General features: G+C 55.2%; 12 protein-coding genes across 12 annotated transcripts; 4 read left to right on the forward strand and 8 right to left on the reverse strand.

Annotated features, from left to right (window-relative positions):
• Nucleotides 1-406: 406 nt before the first annotated feature.
• On the reverse strand, nt 407-829 carry KRP23_4423 (uncharacterized protein; the record flags this gene model as incomplete). The annotated part of the gene is made up of 1 exon (XM_067889379.1): nt 407-829. One exon carries the CDS (start codon nt 827-829, stop codon nt 407-409), a length of 423 nt encoding a protein of 140 aa, XP_067748544.1.
• A 2,191-nt stretch (nt 830-3,020) lies between these two features.
• Nucleotides 3,021-3,443, forward strand: KRP23_4424 (uncharacterized protein; the record flags this gene model as incomplete). The annotated part of the gene is made up of 1 exon (XM_067889380.1): nt 3,021-3,443. One exon carries the CDS (start codon nt 3,021-3,023, stop codon nt 3,441-3,443), a length of 423 nt encoding a protein of 140 aa, XP_067748545.1.
• Nucleotides 3,444-4,000: 557 nt separating this feature from the next.
• KRP23_4425 (uncharacterized protein) lies at nt 4,001-4,542 on the reverse strand (the record flags this gene model as incomplete). The annotated part of the gene is made up of 3 exons (XM_067889381.1): nt 4,001-4,064; nt 4,135-4,425; nt 4,487-4,542. The coding sequence occupies 3 exons, from the start codon at nt 4,540-4,542 to the stop codon at nt 4,001-4,003; spliced, it is 411 nt and encodes a 136-aa protein (XP_067748546.1).
• A 2,242-nt stretch (nt 4,543-6,784) lies between these two features.
• KRP23_4426 (Mitochondrial import inner membrane translocase subunit Tim21) lies at nt 6,785-7,693 on the forward strand (the record flags this gene model as incomplete). The annotated part of the gene is made up of 4 exons (XM_067889382.1): nt 6,785-6,925; nt 7,005-7,165; nt 7,229-7,289; nt 7,364-7,693. The coding sequence occupies 4 exons, from the start codon at nt 6,785-6,787 to the stop codon at nt 7,691-7,693; spliced, it is 693 nt and encodes a 230-aa protein (XP_067748547.1).
• A 250-nt stretch (nt 7,694-7,943) lies between these two features.
• On the reverse strand, nt 7,944-9,374 carry KRP23_4427 (Interferon-related developmental regulator 1; the record flags this gene model as incomplete). The annotated part of the gene is made up of 1 exon (XM_067889383.1): nt 7,944-9,374. One exon carries the CDS (start codon nt 9,372-9,374, stop codon nt 7,944-7,946), a length of 1,431 nt encoding a protein of 476 aa, XP_067748548.1.
• Nucleotides 9,375-9,513: 139 nt separating this feature from the next.
• Nucleotides 9,514-10,497, forward strand: KRP23_4428 (Replication factor C subunit 2; the record flags this gene model as incomplete). The annotated part of the gene is made up of 1 exon (XM_067889384.1): nt 9,514-10,497. The coding sequence occupies one exon, from the start codon at nt 9,514-9,516 to the stop codon at nt 10,495-10,497; it is 984 nt and encodes a 327-aa protein (XP_067748549.1).
• Nucleotides 10,498-10,565: 68 nt separating this feature from the next.
• On the reverse strand, nt 10,566-11,579 carry KRP23_4429 (UPF0602 protein C4orf47-like protein; the record flags this gene model as incomplete). Its single annotated transcript, XM_067889385.1, has 1 exon — nt 10,566-11,579. The coding sequence occupies one exon, from the start codon at nt 11,577-11,579 to the stop codon at nt 10,566-10,568; it is 1,014 nt and encodes a 337-aa protein (XP_067748550.1).
• A 168-nt stretch (nt 11,580-11,747) lies between these two features.
• Nucleotides 11,748-13,202, reverse strand: KRP23_4430 (Beta-glucosidase 7; the record flags this gene model as incomplete). The annotated part of the gene is made up of 1 exon (XM_067889386.1): nt 11,748-13,202. One exon carries the CDS (start codon nt 13,200-13,202, stop codon nt 11,748-11,750), a length of 1,455 nt encoding a protein of 484 aa, XP_067748551.1.
• Nucleotides 13,203-14,125: 923 nt separating this feature from the next.
• On the reverse strand, nt 14,126-15,022 carry KRP23_4431 (uncharacterized protein; the record flags this gene model as incomplete). Its single annotated transcript, XM_067889387.1, has 1 exon — nt 14,126-15,022. One exon carries the CDS (start codon nt 15,020-15,022, stop codon nt 14,126-14,128), a length of 897 nt encoding a protein of 298 aa, XP_067748552.1.
• A 176-nt stretch (nt 15,023-15,198) lies between these two features.
• Nucleotides 15,199-16,143, reverse strand: KRP23_4432 (uncharacterized protein; the record flags this gene model as incomplete). The annotated part of the gene is made up of 1 exon (XM_067889388.1): nt 15,199-16,143. One exon carries the CDS (start codon nt 16,141-16,143, stop codon nt 15,199-15,201), a length of 945 nt encoding a protein of 314 aa, XP_067748553.1.
• Nucleotides 16,144-16,290: 147 nt separating this feature from the next.
• Nucleotides 16,291-16,557, forward strand: KRP23_4433 (uncharacterized protein; the record flags this gene model as incomplete). Its single annotated transcript, XM_067889390.1, has 1 exon — nt 16,291-16,557. One exon carries the CDS (start codon nt 16,291-16,293, stop codon nt 16,555-16,557), a length of 267 nt encoding a protein of 88 aa, XP_067748554.1.
• A 132-nt stretch (nt 16,558-16,689) lies between these two features.
• KRP23_4434 (Vesicle transport protein SFT2B) lies at nt 16,690-17,235 on the reverse strand (the record flags this gene model as incomplete). The annotated part of the gene is made up of 1 exon (XM_067889391.1): nt 16,690-17,235. One exon carries the CDS (start codon nt 17,233-17,235, stop codon nt 16,690-16,692), a length of 546 nt encoding a protein of 181 aa, XP_067748555.1.
• Nucleotides 17,236-17,304: the final 69 nt, after the last annotated feature.

A 17,304-nucleotide genomic window follows, 5' to 3' on the forward strand; every position in this document is an offset into this window, starting at 1 on the left:
AAATGAGGTACGAATGTGAGCCGGGGGGTACAGCTTTTAGGGGAGTCCCCTCAAGAGTTGCCTATCACTTTGTATGGCAAACCCGACAGGGTACAACTCATTGAGGAATTTGGTAGGCGATTCGCCTGAAGATGGTACTACAATTTTTTAATATTTGTGAGTCAAAATTTGTAACAGCGCAAGGAGTAAAGGATCCCACAACCGGGTGCCGTCGATGACCTCGGAACCGGTAAATCTCAACAGGCGATAACACAAGCAACGGAAAACACTTTGAACATGCAGGTGGCGAAGTCGTTTATTGGAGTGTCTTTCCTATCAACGAGTCGGTGGATGCATGGTCCTTGACGCTCCTTGTCGAACGCAATATCAGTGCCCGTCACCAGTGTCTACGGTCTACCGGTACGATTTAGTACAAGGTAATACCAAGGTACTTGCGATACTTGCGCAAAATCGTGGGGTCCGTCACGTGCTTCGTGATATCGTTGTAAGCGCGTCCGGCTTGGTCCCACTCAGCGAAAGTGCTACGACGGAAGGACTTGCTCGACAACATGTTCCGCACAGTGTCCGCGGAGACGGAGAACCCCCTCTCTTCGTCATCGTCATCGTCATCGTCGTCATTATCGTCATCTGGGCGTGTGGCGCGCGCAGCTCTCAGGCGACGGTTGCTCGGGACGGCGTTTGCAGCGACATTAGCCGCCTGCAGCACGTCCGACGCGGAGATGTGCGAGATCTTGGTTTGGCCCGCCGTATCGGTGACCACGGCCGTGGTCGTCTCGCAGCTTGCAAGTAGAATGGCCGCAGCCGACAGCAGGACGTAACTCAGACGCATAGTTGCTTGATTTGTCGAGGGGGCAGGTCGAAGTGGGTTGGCCGAGGTGGAGGCTGGAGCGTGTGAGAGCTCGGGGGTGAGTTGTGGAGTGAGAATTGATGCAGGCGAGGAGCAGCCATCACGTACAGCTCAGCGCGTCGAGAATACCGTCGCGCGGAGACAGCAAAAGGTACTGGTTGCTGTCTTAACACTGTACGTTTGCGTCCGACTGGAGATGATGCGAGCCCGAGCGCGTTAAGTTTGACATAAAGCGACGCAGGACCACCTCCCGGATGGGAACCGGCGAGCTTCCAGCCAGCGATCTCCGCCGGAGCAGGTGGTCGTTTTCGCTTTCAAAGATAAATCAGCCGATGGGGTTTTGGATCACTACATATGCAAGAAGCTTCATGCATTTTAATACTCAGTAATCGTGACGATAGACAACTACATGTATTGTACCTGTAGCTGCATCGTACAGTAGTCGTACCAACGCGGATTACGATGGAGCAGAATAATCATCGGTGGTAAGCAGCTGCTGCATACTTCAAGTAAAATGATCCTCTAGGTCGGTCACTGATGACGAGTCGTGATTCACGACTCGGTTCTCTTCGATGTCCAGGCTTCGTCAATGTAGGCATTTTGTGTGTATATGACGTTTTGCGCGCTGCAAAGTAGATTGCGAAGTGAGTTCATTAAGTACAGACGTCCCCGCCACATTTGCAAAGGTCGGACTAATAAAGACTGCGAGGTTGCAAGATTCGCACAGGTGCCATATAGATGCAAAAGTACTAAGTTAACCTGAATTTATTGTTTTCTTATGCTAGAAGCTTCCCGCATCGCAACATGTTCCCTCCACGTTGCATCTACCTCAGTACATCCCATCTCAAATCCCATGCGTATCTGTACTACCTGTGCGAGGTAAATTGCTGCTTGCAGTTGCACATTAGGCGGGGACATCTGTAGTTAGACAAAGCTCCCTAACTATAGTACATCCAGCTCCGCAGCACCAACCACTGGTGCTGATTATGCAGTGCCGCCGTTGATGCGGCGGCGATTATGCAGATGTAGTGTTGTCATGGTCCGCGCGTCCTGTTGTCGGTCAAGCTGTCAGTGTCGGTCGGGCTGCAGTGTTGGCATCGTCGGCGTCGTCCTTGGTCTGATGTGTTCGTCCAGCTCCGCAGCACCAACCACTGGTGCTGATTATGCAGTGCCGCCGTTGATGCGGCGGCGATTATGCAGATGTAGTGTTGTCACGGTCCGCGCGTCCTGTTGTCGGTCAAGCTGTCAGTGTCGGTCGGGCTGCAGTGTTGGCATCGTCGGCGTCGTCCTTGGTCTGACGTGTTCGTTGTCTGGTCAAATATTCCACAGTGTAGACCGGCGCTGATGTCGTTGGGATGTACTGTACAGTGGAGCGGCCAACGGAAAGGATGCTAGCGTGCAGTCGTCATACTGTAAGTTTGGTCTCTAGACGACTACAAACCGATCCCTGGTGAATGTGCGCATATCGAACCGAAGGTTTGCCGATAACGGCGACTGTTCTTTCGACAATGTGTGGGGCCCGCATGGTGCAGTACGTTAAGGTGCTGACAGGTGGCATCTTTAGCAAACCAACAGATAAAAAACTGGTGTATCTGATGATGATCCTCTCAGTAGTCATCAGTGACCAACCTAGAGGATCATTTTACTTGAAGTATGCAGCAGCTGCTTACCACCGATGATTATTCTGCTCCATCGTAATCCGCGTTGGTACGACTACTGTACGATGCAGCTACAGGTACAATACATGTAGTTGTCTATCGTCACGATTACTGAGTATTAAAATGCATGAAGCTTCTTGCATATGTAGTGATCCAAAACCCCATCGGCTGATTTATCTTTGAAAGCGAAAACGACCACCTGCTCCGGCGGAGATCGCTGGCTGGAAGCTCGCCGGTTCCCATCCGGGAGGTGGTCCTGCGTCGCTTTATGTCAAACTTAACGCGCTCGGGCTCGCATCATCTCCAGTCGGACGCAAACGTACAGTGTTAAGACAGCAACCAGTACCTTTTGCTGTCTCCGCGCGACGGTATTCTCGACGCGCTGAGCTGTACGTGATGGCTGCTCCTCGCCTGCATCAATTCTCACTCCACAACTCACCCCCGAGCTCTCACACGCTCCAGCCTCCACCTCGGCCAACCCACTTCGACCTGCCCCCTCGACAAATCAAGCAACTATGCGTCTGAGTTACGTCCTGCTGTCGGCTGCGGCCATTCTACTTGCAAGCTGCGAGACGACCACGGCCGTGGTCACCGATACGGCGGGCCAAACCAAGATCTCGCACATCTCCGCGTCGGACGTGCTGCAGGCGGCTAATGTCGCTGCAAACGCCGTCCCGAGCAACCGTCGCCTGAGAGCTGCGCGCGCCACACGCCCAGATGACGATAATGACGACGATGACGATGACGATGACGAAGAGAGGGGGTTCTCCGTCTCCGCGGACACTGTGCGGAACATGTTGTCGAGCAAGTCCTTCCGTCGTAGCACTTTCGCTGAGTGGGACCAAGCCGGACGCGCTTACAACGATATCACGAAGCACGTGACGGACCCCACGATTTTGCGCAAGTATCGCAAGTACCTTGGTATTACCTTGTACTAAATCGTACCGGTAGACCGTAGACACTGGTGACGGGCACTGATATTGCGTTCGACAAGGAGCGTCAAGGACCATGCATCCACCGACTCGTTGATAGGAAAGACACTCCAATAAACGACTTCGCCACCTGCATGTTCAAAGTGTTTTCCGTTGCTTGTGTTATCGCCTGCTAAGACCTGCCGGCTCTAGAGTCATATTCAATGATATACACGAGTGTGCGATCGTATCGATGCACGAAGTATGAACTTGGTGGAGCGAGTGGTGCGGTACAGTATATCTTTACAACGAACCTCTATGTGCTGGCGAGAGAACTCTTGGTCGTCAACGACGATTATTATAGCTGTTAATGCCTTCATGGTGAGTACTACAGTCTTCGCTTGTTTTCTTTGGTTGGAGAGGAAGAGAAGGTGATATAATAGGAGACCATTAGAGCAACTACTTGTAGAACTGAGTGCTCATTGTACAATCTGACCTCAGACTATGCGTTGCCGTACCAGCTACTGTTCGAGCTTTTCCTAGCCGTATAGCTGCCTGCTAGCAACTACAGCCGTCCGAGTCGCTTAGTCTTCATGACGCTGCGCCTTGATCAGCTGCTTCTTCATGGCGTGGAAGCGCAGCAGCATCCTACAACCACAACAACATCCTTTCAGTGAACTTTATCCTCTCAAGACCATGTGTCGCCTCTCCGTCCTACCAGTAGATGGTGAAGGAGAGCGCGCTGATCCACCAGTTCCTCTCAGAGCGCCACCGCGAGGCTTTCTTCTGCAGATCGGCCGAGTAATGCGCCTCAATGTGCGGGTCCGCGTGGAGAGCGTAGCGTTTCTGCAGGTCGTAGGTCTGCGCCGCCAGCACCACGAAGGACACGAAGGTGATGACGGAGAAGACGCTGAGCGTCCCGATGCGGATGCTGAACACCAGATCCCCGAACTTGACGATGCCGCGGTTGAGCACCAGGCCCGGGAATGGGATGGTCATGAGCAGCAGCCTGCGGGTTTTGTTAGTATCTCGACGGGGAGGAGTGGGATAGAGGAGCGAGTTGCACGTACAGAACCACCGCCGGGGGGAGCAGTACGTAGGTGAAGGACGACCACATGGACGCCATATTGATGCAAGGAGAAGCAGGGAAAGCGAGCTTCTTCCTCTTCTTGAGCTTTTTGCGAAGTGAGGATCTTATTGGACGCGCTTCTGACTCAGTATGCGAATAGAGGGGGGAATATGCAGGCATGAGGGGGAGAGGAATGACGGTGGACGGACTGGATTTTGGCTACAACTTGCCTGCAGCATGCGCACTACGAACGATCTCTTGGTCGTTATTAGAGCAAAGCGCCGTAGTGATCTGCCCGTGTTAGAATGCATACGGGTGGTCTGCGGTGGATATCGCTTTCTACCATGTTAAATGGGACGAGGCTTTTGATGTGGTCAAAGGGAGAGAACGTTTAAACTAAGCAGCTCGTAGTGTACTGGATCGTGGCGGCATGGATACTGCGCGTGGCCTGCAGCGGCTGGAGCGGCTTTCGTACGTGCGCTCAGTCGATGAAGGAGTGACAGAAAGACAGTCGACCGTTAGCGTCACTCCGTCGTGGAAGGCCGACGAGGATGAGGACGGACTGGGGACGCAACTTCGATCCGGTGACGTCCCGAATCTTTACCATTGGCAACACATTGGTCTGCTGGTTCAGTACGCAGTCGTGGGCTTGTTGTTTGGCGGACTGCCGCGCACCGTGTACCCATTCTTGAATAATTATCTGCACTTGAACGGCTATCAAACGCTGTCTGCGCGCGTACTGCTCTCGCTGCCATGGTCGTTCAAAGTCATCATCGGCGTCGTGTCGGACTGCTTCCCGATTTTCCGTTCTCGCCGCCGTGCGTATATGGTTTTGGGGTGGCTGGTCTGCTCGATCATGCTGCTGCTGCTTGTTTTCGTGAACCAAGAGCCTCCGTTCTACATGGACTCAACACTACGTGGCAAAGACCTCTCGAAGCTGTCTCCTAGTGAACTTAGTGGCCGCGTGAACTGGCAGGCTCCAAACTCGGGCTCTCTTTATATCGTGCTGATGATGTTGGCTAGCATGGGTTACATGATCGCTGACGTGGCGTCCGACGGACTCGTGGTGGAGTTCGCGCAGCGCGAGCCCGAAAGGGTTCGTGGCAACATCCAGTCGACCGTGTATTTGGTCCGCAGTGTGGCGATGATCCTAGCGGCGTTGCTCGTTGGGTTTGGTCTGAACGGTGAAGATTATGGAGGGTCGTTCTCGTGGTCGTTCTCAATGAGCCAGCTCATGCTGGTCTTCTCACTGTTGAGTCTTGTCGCGATCCCTGCAGCAGTGTGGCTGGTGCAAGAGCCCCCGATCGGTGACCGTGTGCCGCAGTTTCATGAATACATGTGCAGTCTGTGGGTGCTACTTCAGAACTCCGCTATGGTGCAGATCTTGGCCTACCGATTCTTCAGCGGCATTTTCGACGGCTTCACGATTACTGCGAGTGACCCGATTCAGCGGTACTGGGCCCGTGTGCACCCGCTCAACGAGAGCTTGTTCTCCGTGCTTGGCCTCGTCGTGTTCAGTGCGGCGCTGTACATGGCGAAGCGAGTTGGGTTGGGGTGGAATTGGCGCCACGTGATTGCTTGGACGACCGTGACGGTGATAGCTTTGGACGCCATTGTCGGGATGCTCACCGTTTGGGACGTCCTTCGCAGCCAGTGGTTCTGGTTGGGCACTCCTATCCTGGAAGAGCTCCCGCAAGCCATGAACTTCCTCGTGTCCACGTTTGTCGTGGTGGAGCTGGCCGAGCTCGGCAACGAAGCTGCTGTGTACGGCCTGCTCACAACCGTAAGTAACCTCTCAAGCCCGTTCGCCTCCTGCATCTCCAAGAACGTCAATGCGCTCTTTGACGTGGGTGTGACCGACATCATTCACGACTCCAAGCACGTGCGCTGGCAAGTCACTTGGACGTTCGTCATCGCGTATGTCATGAAGCTGCTGTCGCTCGCGTGGCTGCCTCTGCTTCCGCCTCAAAAGCGCGAAACCCAAGAACTCAAGCGACGAGCTCGGTCGTGGTTCTGGGGCGGCGTGGCTACCGTCGCCATCTTCACTTTTGCTCTAGTATGGTCTGTCGCCACCAATCTCCTCTCCGTCTTCCCCAACACCGCCTGCCTCGTGCTCGCCGGCGGTTCCGGGTGCAAGTAGCCTGCCTTGCTGCGACCATGTTGAATACTTTTATGAGCCACGCGTTCACTTATTTTTATGTCAGACGGTAGCACTCAATAATCGCTTTTCAACCAATCGCGACCATCTATCGCACACACCATCAGAACCGACCGATCCACATCGAGCAGCTCCGCCAAGATGCTGCGCTTCCTGTCCGCCCCCGCCGTAATGAAGTCGGCGTTGCAGAGCCGCACGCGTGCGCTGCAGGTCGTGGCTCGCCGTCCGGCCGCCTCCTCGCGCAGCTTCACGTCCACGCGCTCTCGTCTGAACCCGGAAAAGGTGACGGATGTGGCATTTTCGAGTATTTCAATGCAATTATTACGTTCTAATGCGGAATTATTGCGGTGGTGAATTGCAGCCGGCTGCGCAGGCGACCAAGGAGGGACATAAAGCACCGGACGCACTGGTGCTCACACCGTACGAGAAGGTGACGGCTACGGCCACCGGCGGCTTCTGGCTCGGCCTTATCGGTCTCGGAGCGGTGGGCGTCTACTTTGTCGCCCGTGAACTGCTGCCCAAGTACGTGGTTGAAGGTGGTAAAAGTGAGGAGAGTTCTGACGGATGATTCTGGTTGTTGTGCAGCCGTATGAGCCCCAACGGCCTCTTCAGCGAGTCGCTAGACTTCCTCTCGGAGAACACGGATGTACGTGAATGGAAGATGCTGTGGTGGGGCTATAGGAGCTGTAGACTGATGGGGTTATTGGGTCTTTGCTGCAGGTGACGTCACGTCTGGGCCTGCCCATTCACGGCTACGGCCACGACCACGGTGGCCACCGTGAGGGTCGTCGTAACCGCATCGAACACGTAAACCTCCAGGGTAAGGATGGCTCCCCGCGTCTTCGCATCAAGTACAACATCAAGGGCCCCACGGGTCACGCCTACGTGTTTGCTGAGGTAAACCAGAACATGAAGAAGAACGAGTACGCGTACCTCATCGTCCAGGTGACCAAGACCGGCGAGCTGCTCAAGATTATTGACAACCGACAGATCCTCGCTGCAGACTCCAAGGAGGAGCAGGACGCTCTGCGCCAATTGCTCGGCAAGTAAATGACCACTCATTTTTGCGTGAGCGGGACCCCAAGCTTCCTCAGGTGCGGGATATTCTTTGCTTCGAACCGAAGCGAAACTTAAACAAAGGAACCCTCCTCTTTCCATTGGAGTGGATGTCTGTAGCCTGCGGACGGTGCACGTGTTCTGTCTTGGATCATCCTCTTATAACTCGGCGGTGTCTACTCGTTGAAGCTTGCTATTGCGTGCTAGTAATAACCTTCTCTACATGTAGCAGCGTACAGGTGCACTACTCGTCATAAAGGAAGGCATTCTGAGCTTGGTCTTTGCGGGACATGTCATTCCGTTTGTTCACAGCCTTCGCCTTGAGGTCAGCACGACGCTTTACCGTGGAGCCCAAGCTGATCTTCGCATTAACATTCTCTGTGACTTCGAACACGTCGCGCAGCACCTCGTTCTCCACGAGGTGGGTCTGGAAACCAGACCGTAGCGCACGACGGAATACGTGGGCCTGGAAGAAGCGGCTCCAAGTAGACACTGCCAGTGTCTCGCCATCAGCCTGCAACTCCTTGTAGGGGCCCTCTCCTGTCTGCAGTGTCTCCAGCACTTCCTTCAACATCGATCGCTGGGCCTTCCTGTTCTTCTTACCGATACTCTTACCTGACTCGCGCAAGTACGCCTCGATGCGTGAATCCAAGCCGCCGATAGGACTCCCTGCTGACTCGTGCGAATAGGTCCACCCATTCTCGGCCGCGGTGAGATACTTAAACTGCACGAGCAGGGCCAGCACCTCGCACGCCGAGGCTCGTACTGACGCATTTGTGCCGCCTCGAACAAACGCTGCGAAAGCAGCCACGTGACCATGCACGATAGACTGTGCATTGTACAGCTTGCTAATCATGACAGCCGGAGTGAAGAAACTGACAAGGAAAGCCCAGCACTCCATCACAGCGATGGTCAGCGCCTCTGGGAACTCTTTTTCATCATGTCCGTCGTCTTCCGCATCCTTCGCCGCCACAAGGAAGCTGCCAAGCACCTCCAGTAGCTCCCACTTGGCCTCGTGGTCTGGAGAGCACACGAATGCAGCAATACTCAGTGCATACACCGCCTCCACCCGCAGCACACTATCTCCTCTGTCCGTAAAGATCCTCTGCAGAGGCGACATAATATCATTATAAAAGGCCTGCTCATCTGCGCCAAGGGTGATCGCCGCCATGCCCAGCACGCGCAGCGCCAAGCTGCTGGACTCCTTAGCTCTCTTCTTCAGACAACCCAGAGTATGCGACGTGAGCGTCACCTTGAATATCTGCACCCTGTCGCTCATCACTTCGGCTCGTAGCATGGCCAGGATCTTCTCCAGGGCCGCGATCTTCGTGCTGTCCCTTTTCTCCGTGAGCTGCTCCATGGCGCCTTCCAGGTCGTCATCGTCCACGTCCGCTGCATCTTCATCCTCATCCTTCCTCTTCTTGTTGCGACCCTTGCGTCCTCCCGAAGCAGACGCTTGTTGCTGCTGCGCCTCCCACTGTAGCGCGCCCTCGAGCTCCGATTCCACCGACGAGTCGTCGCGATTCGTGATGACGCTGAAGTCCACCGATCCGTCCTCGCCCTCGCTGCCCGCCATGAGCGCGCTCCGCAGCAGCCGCTTGCCCTCCTCCGACAGCCGGCGGCGTTGGTGCGGCTGCAGCTGCTTGGCGCGAGACCCCTTGCCGGCACGAGCCATCACTAACGATCTCTCACAGTCCTTGTCCGTTTCTGAGAATCTGAGAACACAACTTCAAAGTTAAACATGGTGTATATTACACAATTTAATGTGAACCACTTCGCTCCACTTCCACTGGACAATTTGCATTGGATTAGCAATGTCGGACGACTTCGAGGCGCCGTGGGTGGAGAAGTACCGGCCGCGCATGCTGGCGGACGTGGTGGGCAACCGCGACACGATCGCGAGTCTGCAGGCCATGGCGCAAGCGGGCAACATGACGAACCTCATCCTGTCGGGCCCGCCGGGAACGGGGAAGACCACCAGCATCCTGTGTTTGGCGCGCGAACTGCTAGGCACCAGCGTCAAACAGGCCGTGCTGGAGCTCAACGCGTCCGATGACCGCGGCATCGACACGGTGCGCACGAAGATCAAGATGTTTGCGCAGCAAAAAGTGACGCTGCCCCCGGGCCGCCACAAGATTGTGATCCTGGACGAAGCCGACTCGATGACAGCCGCGGCCCAACAGGCGCTGCGCCGCACCATGGAGATCTTCTCGGCCACCACGAGGTTCGCGCTGGCCTGCAACAACTCGACTAAGATCATCGAGCCCATCCAGAGCCGCTGCGCCATCCTCCGCTTCACGCGCCTACCCGACGAGATGCTGCTACGCCGCCTGCTCACGGTCTGCCAGGAGGAGAACGTGGGCTACAAGGAGGAAGGCCTGGCTGCGCTCATCTTCACGGCCGAGGGCGACATGCGCAATGCGCTCAACAACCTGCAGGCCACGGCCAGCGGATTCAACTTTGTGAGCGACGAAAACGTGTTCAAAGTGTGCGACCAGCCCCACCCCGCCGTGGTGAGGGAGATCCTGAACCAGTGCGCGAAGGGCGAACTGGACGGAGCCGAGAAACAGGCTGTCGAGCTCTGGAAGAGCGGGTACTCGTCGCTGGACATCATTGGCACCGTCTTCAGAGTGTGCAAGGCGCTGCCGATGGACGACGAGAAGCTCAAGCTCGAGTTCATCAAGCTCATTGGCGCCACGCACATGTGCATCGCCGATGGTGTGTCGACGCTGTTGCAGATTCATGGCCTTGTGGCCCGACTGTGCTCGGTGGCACTGGCTGCGAAGACACAGGGCTGAGCGCAGAGTTGTGGAGAACGAGGTAACGAATAGATATGACTGCGAGGTTGAAAAGGGGATTGAGGAACTTAAAGGTGGTGCTTGGAGATGCCTATCAGACAGGTGCTACGTGTGAGCTTGCTTTTCGGTCCGTTGCCGGGCTTAAAGGCTCTGCGCTCACGTAACGCCTCGGGGAGGTCTTTGGTGGCTAACTTCACAGGGTTGCGTCGATTCGGCAGCATGGCACGGTTCACCATGGCTTCGTCGTATGGCTCCGGCAATCTCTCTGGGAACTTCTCAAACGTTCCTTCCTCGCCGTCCTTGATGGGGTGATTGGGCCTCCACGGCTTGTACGTTGGAGCTCGTGCGGCTGCGCGTTCTTTGGGGTTCATGAGCTCCTGTGCTCCTGGTGGCTTGGCGAGACACTCGTCGTCCCAGCCCATGACGCGCGAAGCAGCGACGTGCTCGTGACTGTCGAAGAAGTCAACCCCCTCAGTGGTGGCCTTGAATGGCTTGCGGTCGCCTATCGCTGCCTTGTGCTTCGCCTCAATAATCCGTGCCGCTCGCCGTTCGGACTCGAACTCGGCATCCATGGCTGTCATATTCCCACCGATCAAGGTGCCTGCGTACCCGAAGGTGCCGCGACGTCCAGGGTTCGTCAGCACGTTCTTCTTCTCGAACTGCTTGCTTTTCGGGTTGGGTTTTGGGACCGCATTTTCCTGCTTCGCTTTCTTGATGTCGTCTTCATCGCGCTCAAACTTGCCGAACGCTCCGTAGTAGTCGCCCGAACCTGTGTGATTCTGGGCTGGGTTTGAGAACGTGAAGCCGTTGGGCTTGACGAACTGTTTGGTGTTCTCGAGTCGACGGCGCGCATCAAGTTTGTACTGCTCAGCATATTCCCCGCCCAGCGGATCAAACTTGGGGAAGCCCGGACCAAACGTAGCAGCTAGCTGGCCCTTCTTGGGTGGGCATGTGAGGAACGGCTTCAGGTCACCACCAAGACCTCGCTCCTTGGCCTTCTTCTGGCTATACGGGTCGCCGACCGATATAAAACTCGGGTCACTGAAGCCGCCATCGCGAGATGCCTTTGGCTCCGTTGCCATGGCTGCTACTCCTCGATGTAGAGTGCTGCTTTCGGTCTCAAGAGATCACACACAAATGCAGATAAGCCAGTGGCAGGAGAACAGCTATTTTCAAGCTGGAAGTGCTGGACGACAAGAATGGATGACATTAAAATAGCGGTGCTCACTTCAAACAAGGACAGCACGCAGCTACGGGCTTGCAGCACTGATGTTGGAGTACTTGGACGTGAAGCCGTTCTTGATGATCGTGTCGTGGTACCACGCAGCGGAGTCCTTGGGCGTGCGCTCGAGAGTGTCGTAGTCCACCCAGACAATTCCAAAACGGATGCTGAAGCCGGCAGCCCACTCGTAATTGTCAAAGAGCGACCAGGTGAAGTACCCGCGAACGTCAGCGCCCTCCGCAACGGCTTCGTGCACCCCACCGAGGTACTGCTCGAAGAAATCGATACGCTTGACGTCCGTGACACCTTCGTCCTTGGATTGGTCGGGCCATGACGAACCATTCTCCGTAATGATGATGCCGTTCTTGGGCTGGTACGTCTTGCTGATGTGCAGACACAGTTTCTTGAGCCCCCACGGAGTCACGAAGTTCCACGGAGCGGCGGTGGGGTCCCATGATGGGTCTTCGTAGGCAGTCACGCCTTCATCCTCGAAGAACGAGCCACCTGCAGGTACTTCTCCAAATTTGTACGAGTCGGACGGCTTCGCAAATGACGAGCTGTAGTTGTTGAGTCCGAAGAAGTCCGAGCTTCCTTTCAGGAGCTTCTTCTGCTCCTCCGTGAACTTGGGCAGGCGGTCTCCCAGTCTGTCCTTCATGATCTGCGGGTAGTCACCCTTGTAGATCGGGTCGGCAAACCACCCGAGGTGGAACGCGATCGAGCGCTCAGCCGCTGCAATGTTTTTCTCCATCTGCATGGGGTCGTCCGTTGGGCCAGGCAGGCGCCAGTCGGCGCTCAACGTGATTCCGATCTGTCCGCCGTGCAGTTCCTGGAACTCCTTGCGGTACACGTCCACGGCCCGTGAGTGCGCAATGAGGAGGCTGTGGCCGCACTTGTACGGCTCCGAGTCGCCATTGTGTTTGCGACCAGGAGCGTGCACTCCCAACGCAAAGCCCATGACGCTGTGCACCCAAGGCTCGTTGAGCGTGATCCAGTTCTTCACGCGGTCTCCAAAGCGCTGGAAACACACGCGCGCATAGGCTGCAAAGGCCTCGTGCAGCTGGGAACCAGCGCCCAGCCAGCCGTCAAACTCTGTTTGCAGAGCCAGCGGTAGGTCCCAGTGATACAGCGTCACATACGGCGTGATCCCGTTAGCCAGCAGCTCATTGATGAGGTTGTTGTAGAAGTCGACGCCCTCCTCGTTCACTTCGCCCACTCCGGCCGGGATGATCCGGGACCAGGAGATGGAGAACCGGTATCCCTTGAGTCCCATTTGCTTCATGAGCGCCACGTCGTCCTTGTAGCGGTGGAAGTGATCGATTGCAACGTCACCTGTCTGGCCCTTGCGGGTCTTGCCCGGGGTGTGTGAGAACGCGTCCCAGATGCTCGCACCTCGTCCACCTTCTTGAGCACCGCCTTCGATCTGGTACGCGGCCGTGGCGGCGCCCCACATGAAACCATCAGGGAATTGGCGTTCATGAGCCATCGTGGAAGGGGTCGGAAGAGCTGATGGGGACTAGTCGTCGACGCTGCAAATTCGGAAGTGAATAACAACCCGGGAACGTAGCAGTTGACAAGCAAACTACTGTTTTTGACGGCGAGTGGATCTGCAAGCATAAACGCGACCGAAATGATGAGAGGAAGACCGCCACGCAGTATCGGTAGCACTGCAACCAGGTCACCAAGGCGCTCCAACTGCCGTTCTCTTGGTTTCACTATGTGTAGAAAAACAACAACAGTAGTATTTCGCTAGGATCCACAGCATAAACTTCAACGAATGGTCTTTTGCTTGTGCCAGTGTTGTTGCGTCAACCGTCTACCGGTGGCATGAACCTTTGGCATATCCGCGCTTCCGATCGATGTCACGAGATTGCCAACTGATGAAGAAAGTAACGGCAGTGTTTCGAGGTAAAGAATACAAGTGTGGAAGGGTGAAGCAGCATAGACGAAGACAAACACGACCGTTCGTCAAACAAGCATCACGCGACGTTAGTTCAAAACAACCACTCGGATTCCATCAACTTAAACATCATTGCACCATAACGCCTCAGGTTTTGATAAAATCTTTTCAACTTCTTTTTCGTAATCCTATTCTTACGTAGATACTTCTCGGTGACAGCTAACTGTCATCAGAATTGGTGTCCAACATGCTGAGAAACCCAATCGGATGAAGCTAGATAGACCTGCTCTAGGCCGACCTAATCGAGGCTGTGCATGTAGTTGCCGATGCTAACCTACAGTCGCACTTTGGCGCTGAAGCACTTTGATGACACTTTTAATGTTTCTGTGTGTTTTACCCGCAGAACATGGTTGGAATCGAATGAAAAAAATGCATTGATTCAATGCAAGTTCTACGCAGTTACATGAAGGTTGGCTGAGCCATCGGCATGGTAACAAACGAAGGTGAAATCACTTCGACACGATGACCCAGCGCATGCCGTTGTCGTGGCGCAACGGGAAGCCGTGACGACCTTGCTTACTCTCATTCTCCAGACGCTTCTTGGTCTTCTTGCCTCCTTCCAAGATGCGCTTCTTCTCGAAAAAGATGTAGGCCGTGCGGTACACGACATTCGCAGCGCCAGACCCAGCGCCGCGTTTCAGGTTCATGAAGCAGCGCAGACTGTTGCTGTTCACGTTGCCCAGCGCTCGCAAGAACGCAGCTTTCGTCACGGTCTTCTCACCCAGGAAGAAGTTGATCTTCTTGCGGACCTCGTCGCAGTCGTCGTACACTGGCACGTTGCCTTCGTCGTCCATATCCGGGAGCTGAACTTGCTCGATCTTCTCGAGTGTGTCCTCCCCCGTCTTGGACTTCTTGGCCTTCTGCTCTTTTACCTCCGTGGCCTTGCGCTTCCTGTCTTTAGGCTTCATAGCCTTGAGTTTCTCCTTCTCCTCCTTCGCCTTTTTCTCTCGTCGGTAGAAGAAGATGGCCGCACCTTCGTACGTTTGGTTCTCAGAGCCTCCGTACGGGCCCTTGAGGTTCATGAACCGATAGTACGAGTTGGAGTTGATGTCGCAGAGCTTGAGGAACGCCGTCTGCGTCATCTCCTTGGTGCCCAGGAAGTTGCGGATCTTGGTGCGGATCTGGTTGCAGTTCCACTTGGCCCACTCGGGGTTGTCTTCATCGAACTCTTCTTCGCTGTTGTCCTCCCCCTCCCTGATAACTGGCAACGCTTCTGGCGGTGGATTGGCGATTGCCTGCGCGATGTACGCGGCTTTGAAGGAAGAGGCGATGTACGAGGAATTCGAACCAAACGAGAAGGTCGGAGGCGCATAACTCGGCGCCAAGAAGCTGCTGGGAGTCGGCATTGCGGTGGTAGATGTAGAAAACGGTGGGTTATCTGATGGTGCAATGGTTGGCGAGGTGCAGGCCTTGATGGCGTTGCTAGCTACAGTCTCGTTCATCTTGGTGCGAAAATTCAGAATGGTTGTAGAGCAACTTTAGGCCCACTTCAGATGCTTCCCACTTGAGACGAACAAGCGCCTTACGAGTCGTTCCTTCTTCCTTTACTACCATGCAGTTCGATGTACCGATCAATGACATACAGGTTCGTGCCGCCGTGCACAGGGAAACCACCCGGACCTTGTATGTCCTCGTTTCTCAGACACTCCTTCGTCTTCTCCTTGCCGCCAAGAATGCGCTTCTTCTCGAAAAAGACGTAGGCTGTACGGTACACCACGTTCCTCACGCCGCTCTGACGTGTCAGACTCATGAAGTTCCGCAGACTGTTGGAGTTCACGTTACCCAACGCACGCAGGAAAGCTGCTTTGCTCACCAGTCCCTCGTTCAGGAAGAAATTGATCTTCCTACGAATCCCATCGCAGTCATCGTACACTGGCGCGCTGCCATTTTCGTCCATGTCCGGCAGTTTCACCTCTTCGATTCTCCTGATCAGATCCTCTCCAGCATTTGACCTTTTTGCCATTTTGGCCTTTCCTTCTCTCTGCTCGGCAGCTTTGCGCTTCCTGGCTTTCGGATCCATAGTTTTCATCTTCTCCATATCTTGTTTCGCCTTCTTCTCCTTCATATGGAAGAAGATGGATGCCCCGTCGTACGTGAAGTTGTCCTCGCCAGCGCGTGGTCCACTCATGCCCATGAACTTGCGGAACGACTTCGAGTCGATGTCAAGGAGATCAAGGAACGCCGCCTGCGTCAACTCTTTGGTGCCAAGAAACTTGCAAATTTTGGCTCGGATCTGGTTGCAGTTCCATTTGCTCCACTCTTCGGCGTTAGGCGTGTCATTCGAACCTGATGTGGACGTCAGACGCTCGTAACTCGGCACGAAGAAGCTCTCGGGGGCTCGGATTTCAGTGAAAGGCGCATAAGATGACGGACCCTCTGGAGGTGCAATGATTGGTGAGGCTGCAGTGTCGCCGACGTCGCTAGTCGCTTCCTCCGACGTCTCGTTCAGCAGCAGTGAGACGTCCATGGCGCCAAGAATGCAAGTGGGTGATACGCTACTTCAACGGTACTTTACAATAAGACCTTTCAGGTAGCATACAGAAACCTTTTTAATCGCATTGAGCATCTTTGCTGGCCAAGGCAATCAAAGCGCCACCACCTTCGCCTGTTACTCATGCTCCAGAACGTGCTGCGGCCTGGCAGCCGCGAGTTCGTGGTCGCGCTGAACGCGGTGCTGGCGCTGCTGTTCTTTGTGATGCTGGCGGTCGTCTACACGGAGCTAGAAGACTCGTACCACGTGTTCGTGCTGCTCTTCCTCGTCGTGGGGCTCACAGTCTCTATCAACTGGTTCATCATCGAGGCCAACAACCTCAAGCACACGCAGGTTACCGAGGGCGCAAATCAGAAGCAAGATCCCAACACAAGAGCCAAGACGGACTGAGCCACAGACATTGCAACGCAAGCGACAGACACTTCAAGATACCAGAAGAACAATCTCATAAGCTCCTTTGTTGCCACCCCCTTTTCAATTACAACTACTCTCAAGGCGATCTCAACACACTCCCTCTCTCATTCACACGTCATCGTCTGTGGCCAGCCCGCAGGTGCGTTTGCAGCAGCTCAGAGCGATGCTGCGGCCGTAGGGCACGTAGGACAGCGTGTACCAGATGAGCGCCATGAACTGCACGAGCACCGAGAGCAGCACGAAGAGCATGCGGTGGTGGATGTGCGGCGAGAAGCACAACAGCAGCGTCACGAAGATGAAGACCACGTAGACGGCGGCAGAGTAGCGGCGCTTGGAGTGGAACATCGTCTGGAGCTGCTTCCAGGGCCCCACGAAGAACGTGGTGCAACCGATCGACAGAATGTTGCCAATCGTGTACGCGATGGCGAACGGTGCCGGATTGCCGTGCACGAGCTTGGCCAGGCGGAACGTCGAGCCCAGTGACAGCAGGAAGCCCAGCAGGAAGCACGTGACGCAGCCGATGACCCGCTCCTGGTACGAAAGACTCGGGCACAGCCAGAAGTTGCTGCCATTGGAGCCTGGGGACCCCTCTGTAGGCTGGCCGCTCTCCGGGTCCAGCAGCTTCTGCTTCTGTGCGCGCAACGCGTCCATCATGATGGCTTCAGTAAGCAGCTCCGACAGTGAAGGCCAAGGATCCGCTTGAAGGGGCACGACGCAAATTCT

Source organism: Phytophthora ramorum (assembly GCF_020800215.1).
Source record: "Phytophthora ramorum isolate Pr-102 chromosome Unknown Phyram_PR-102_s0003, whole genome shotgun sequence".
Lineage (NCBI taxonomy): Eukaryota > Oomycota > Peronosporomycetes > Peronosporales > Peronosporaceae > Phytophthora > Phytophthora ramorum.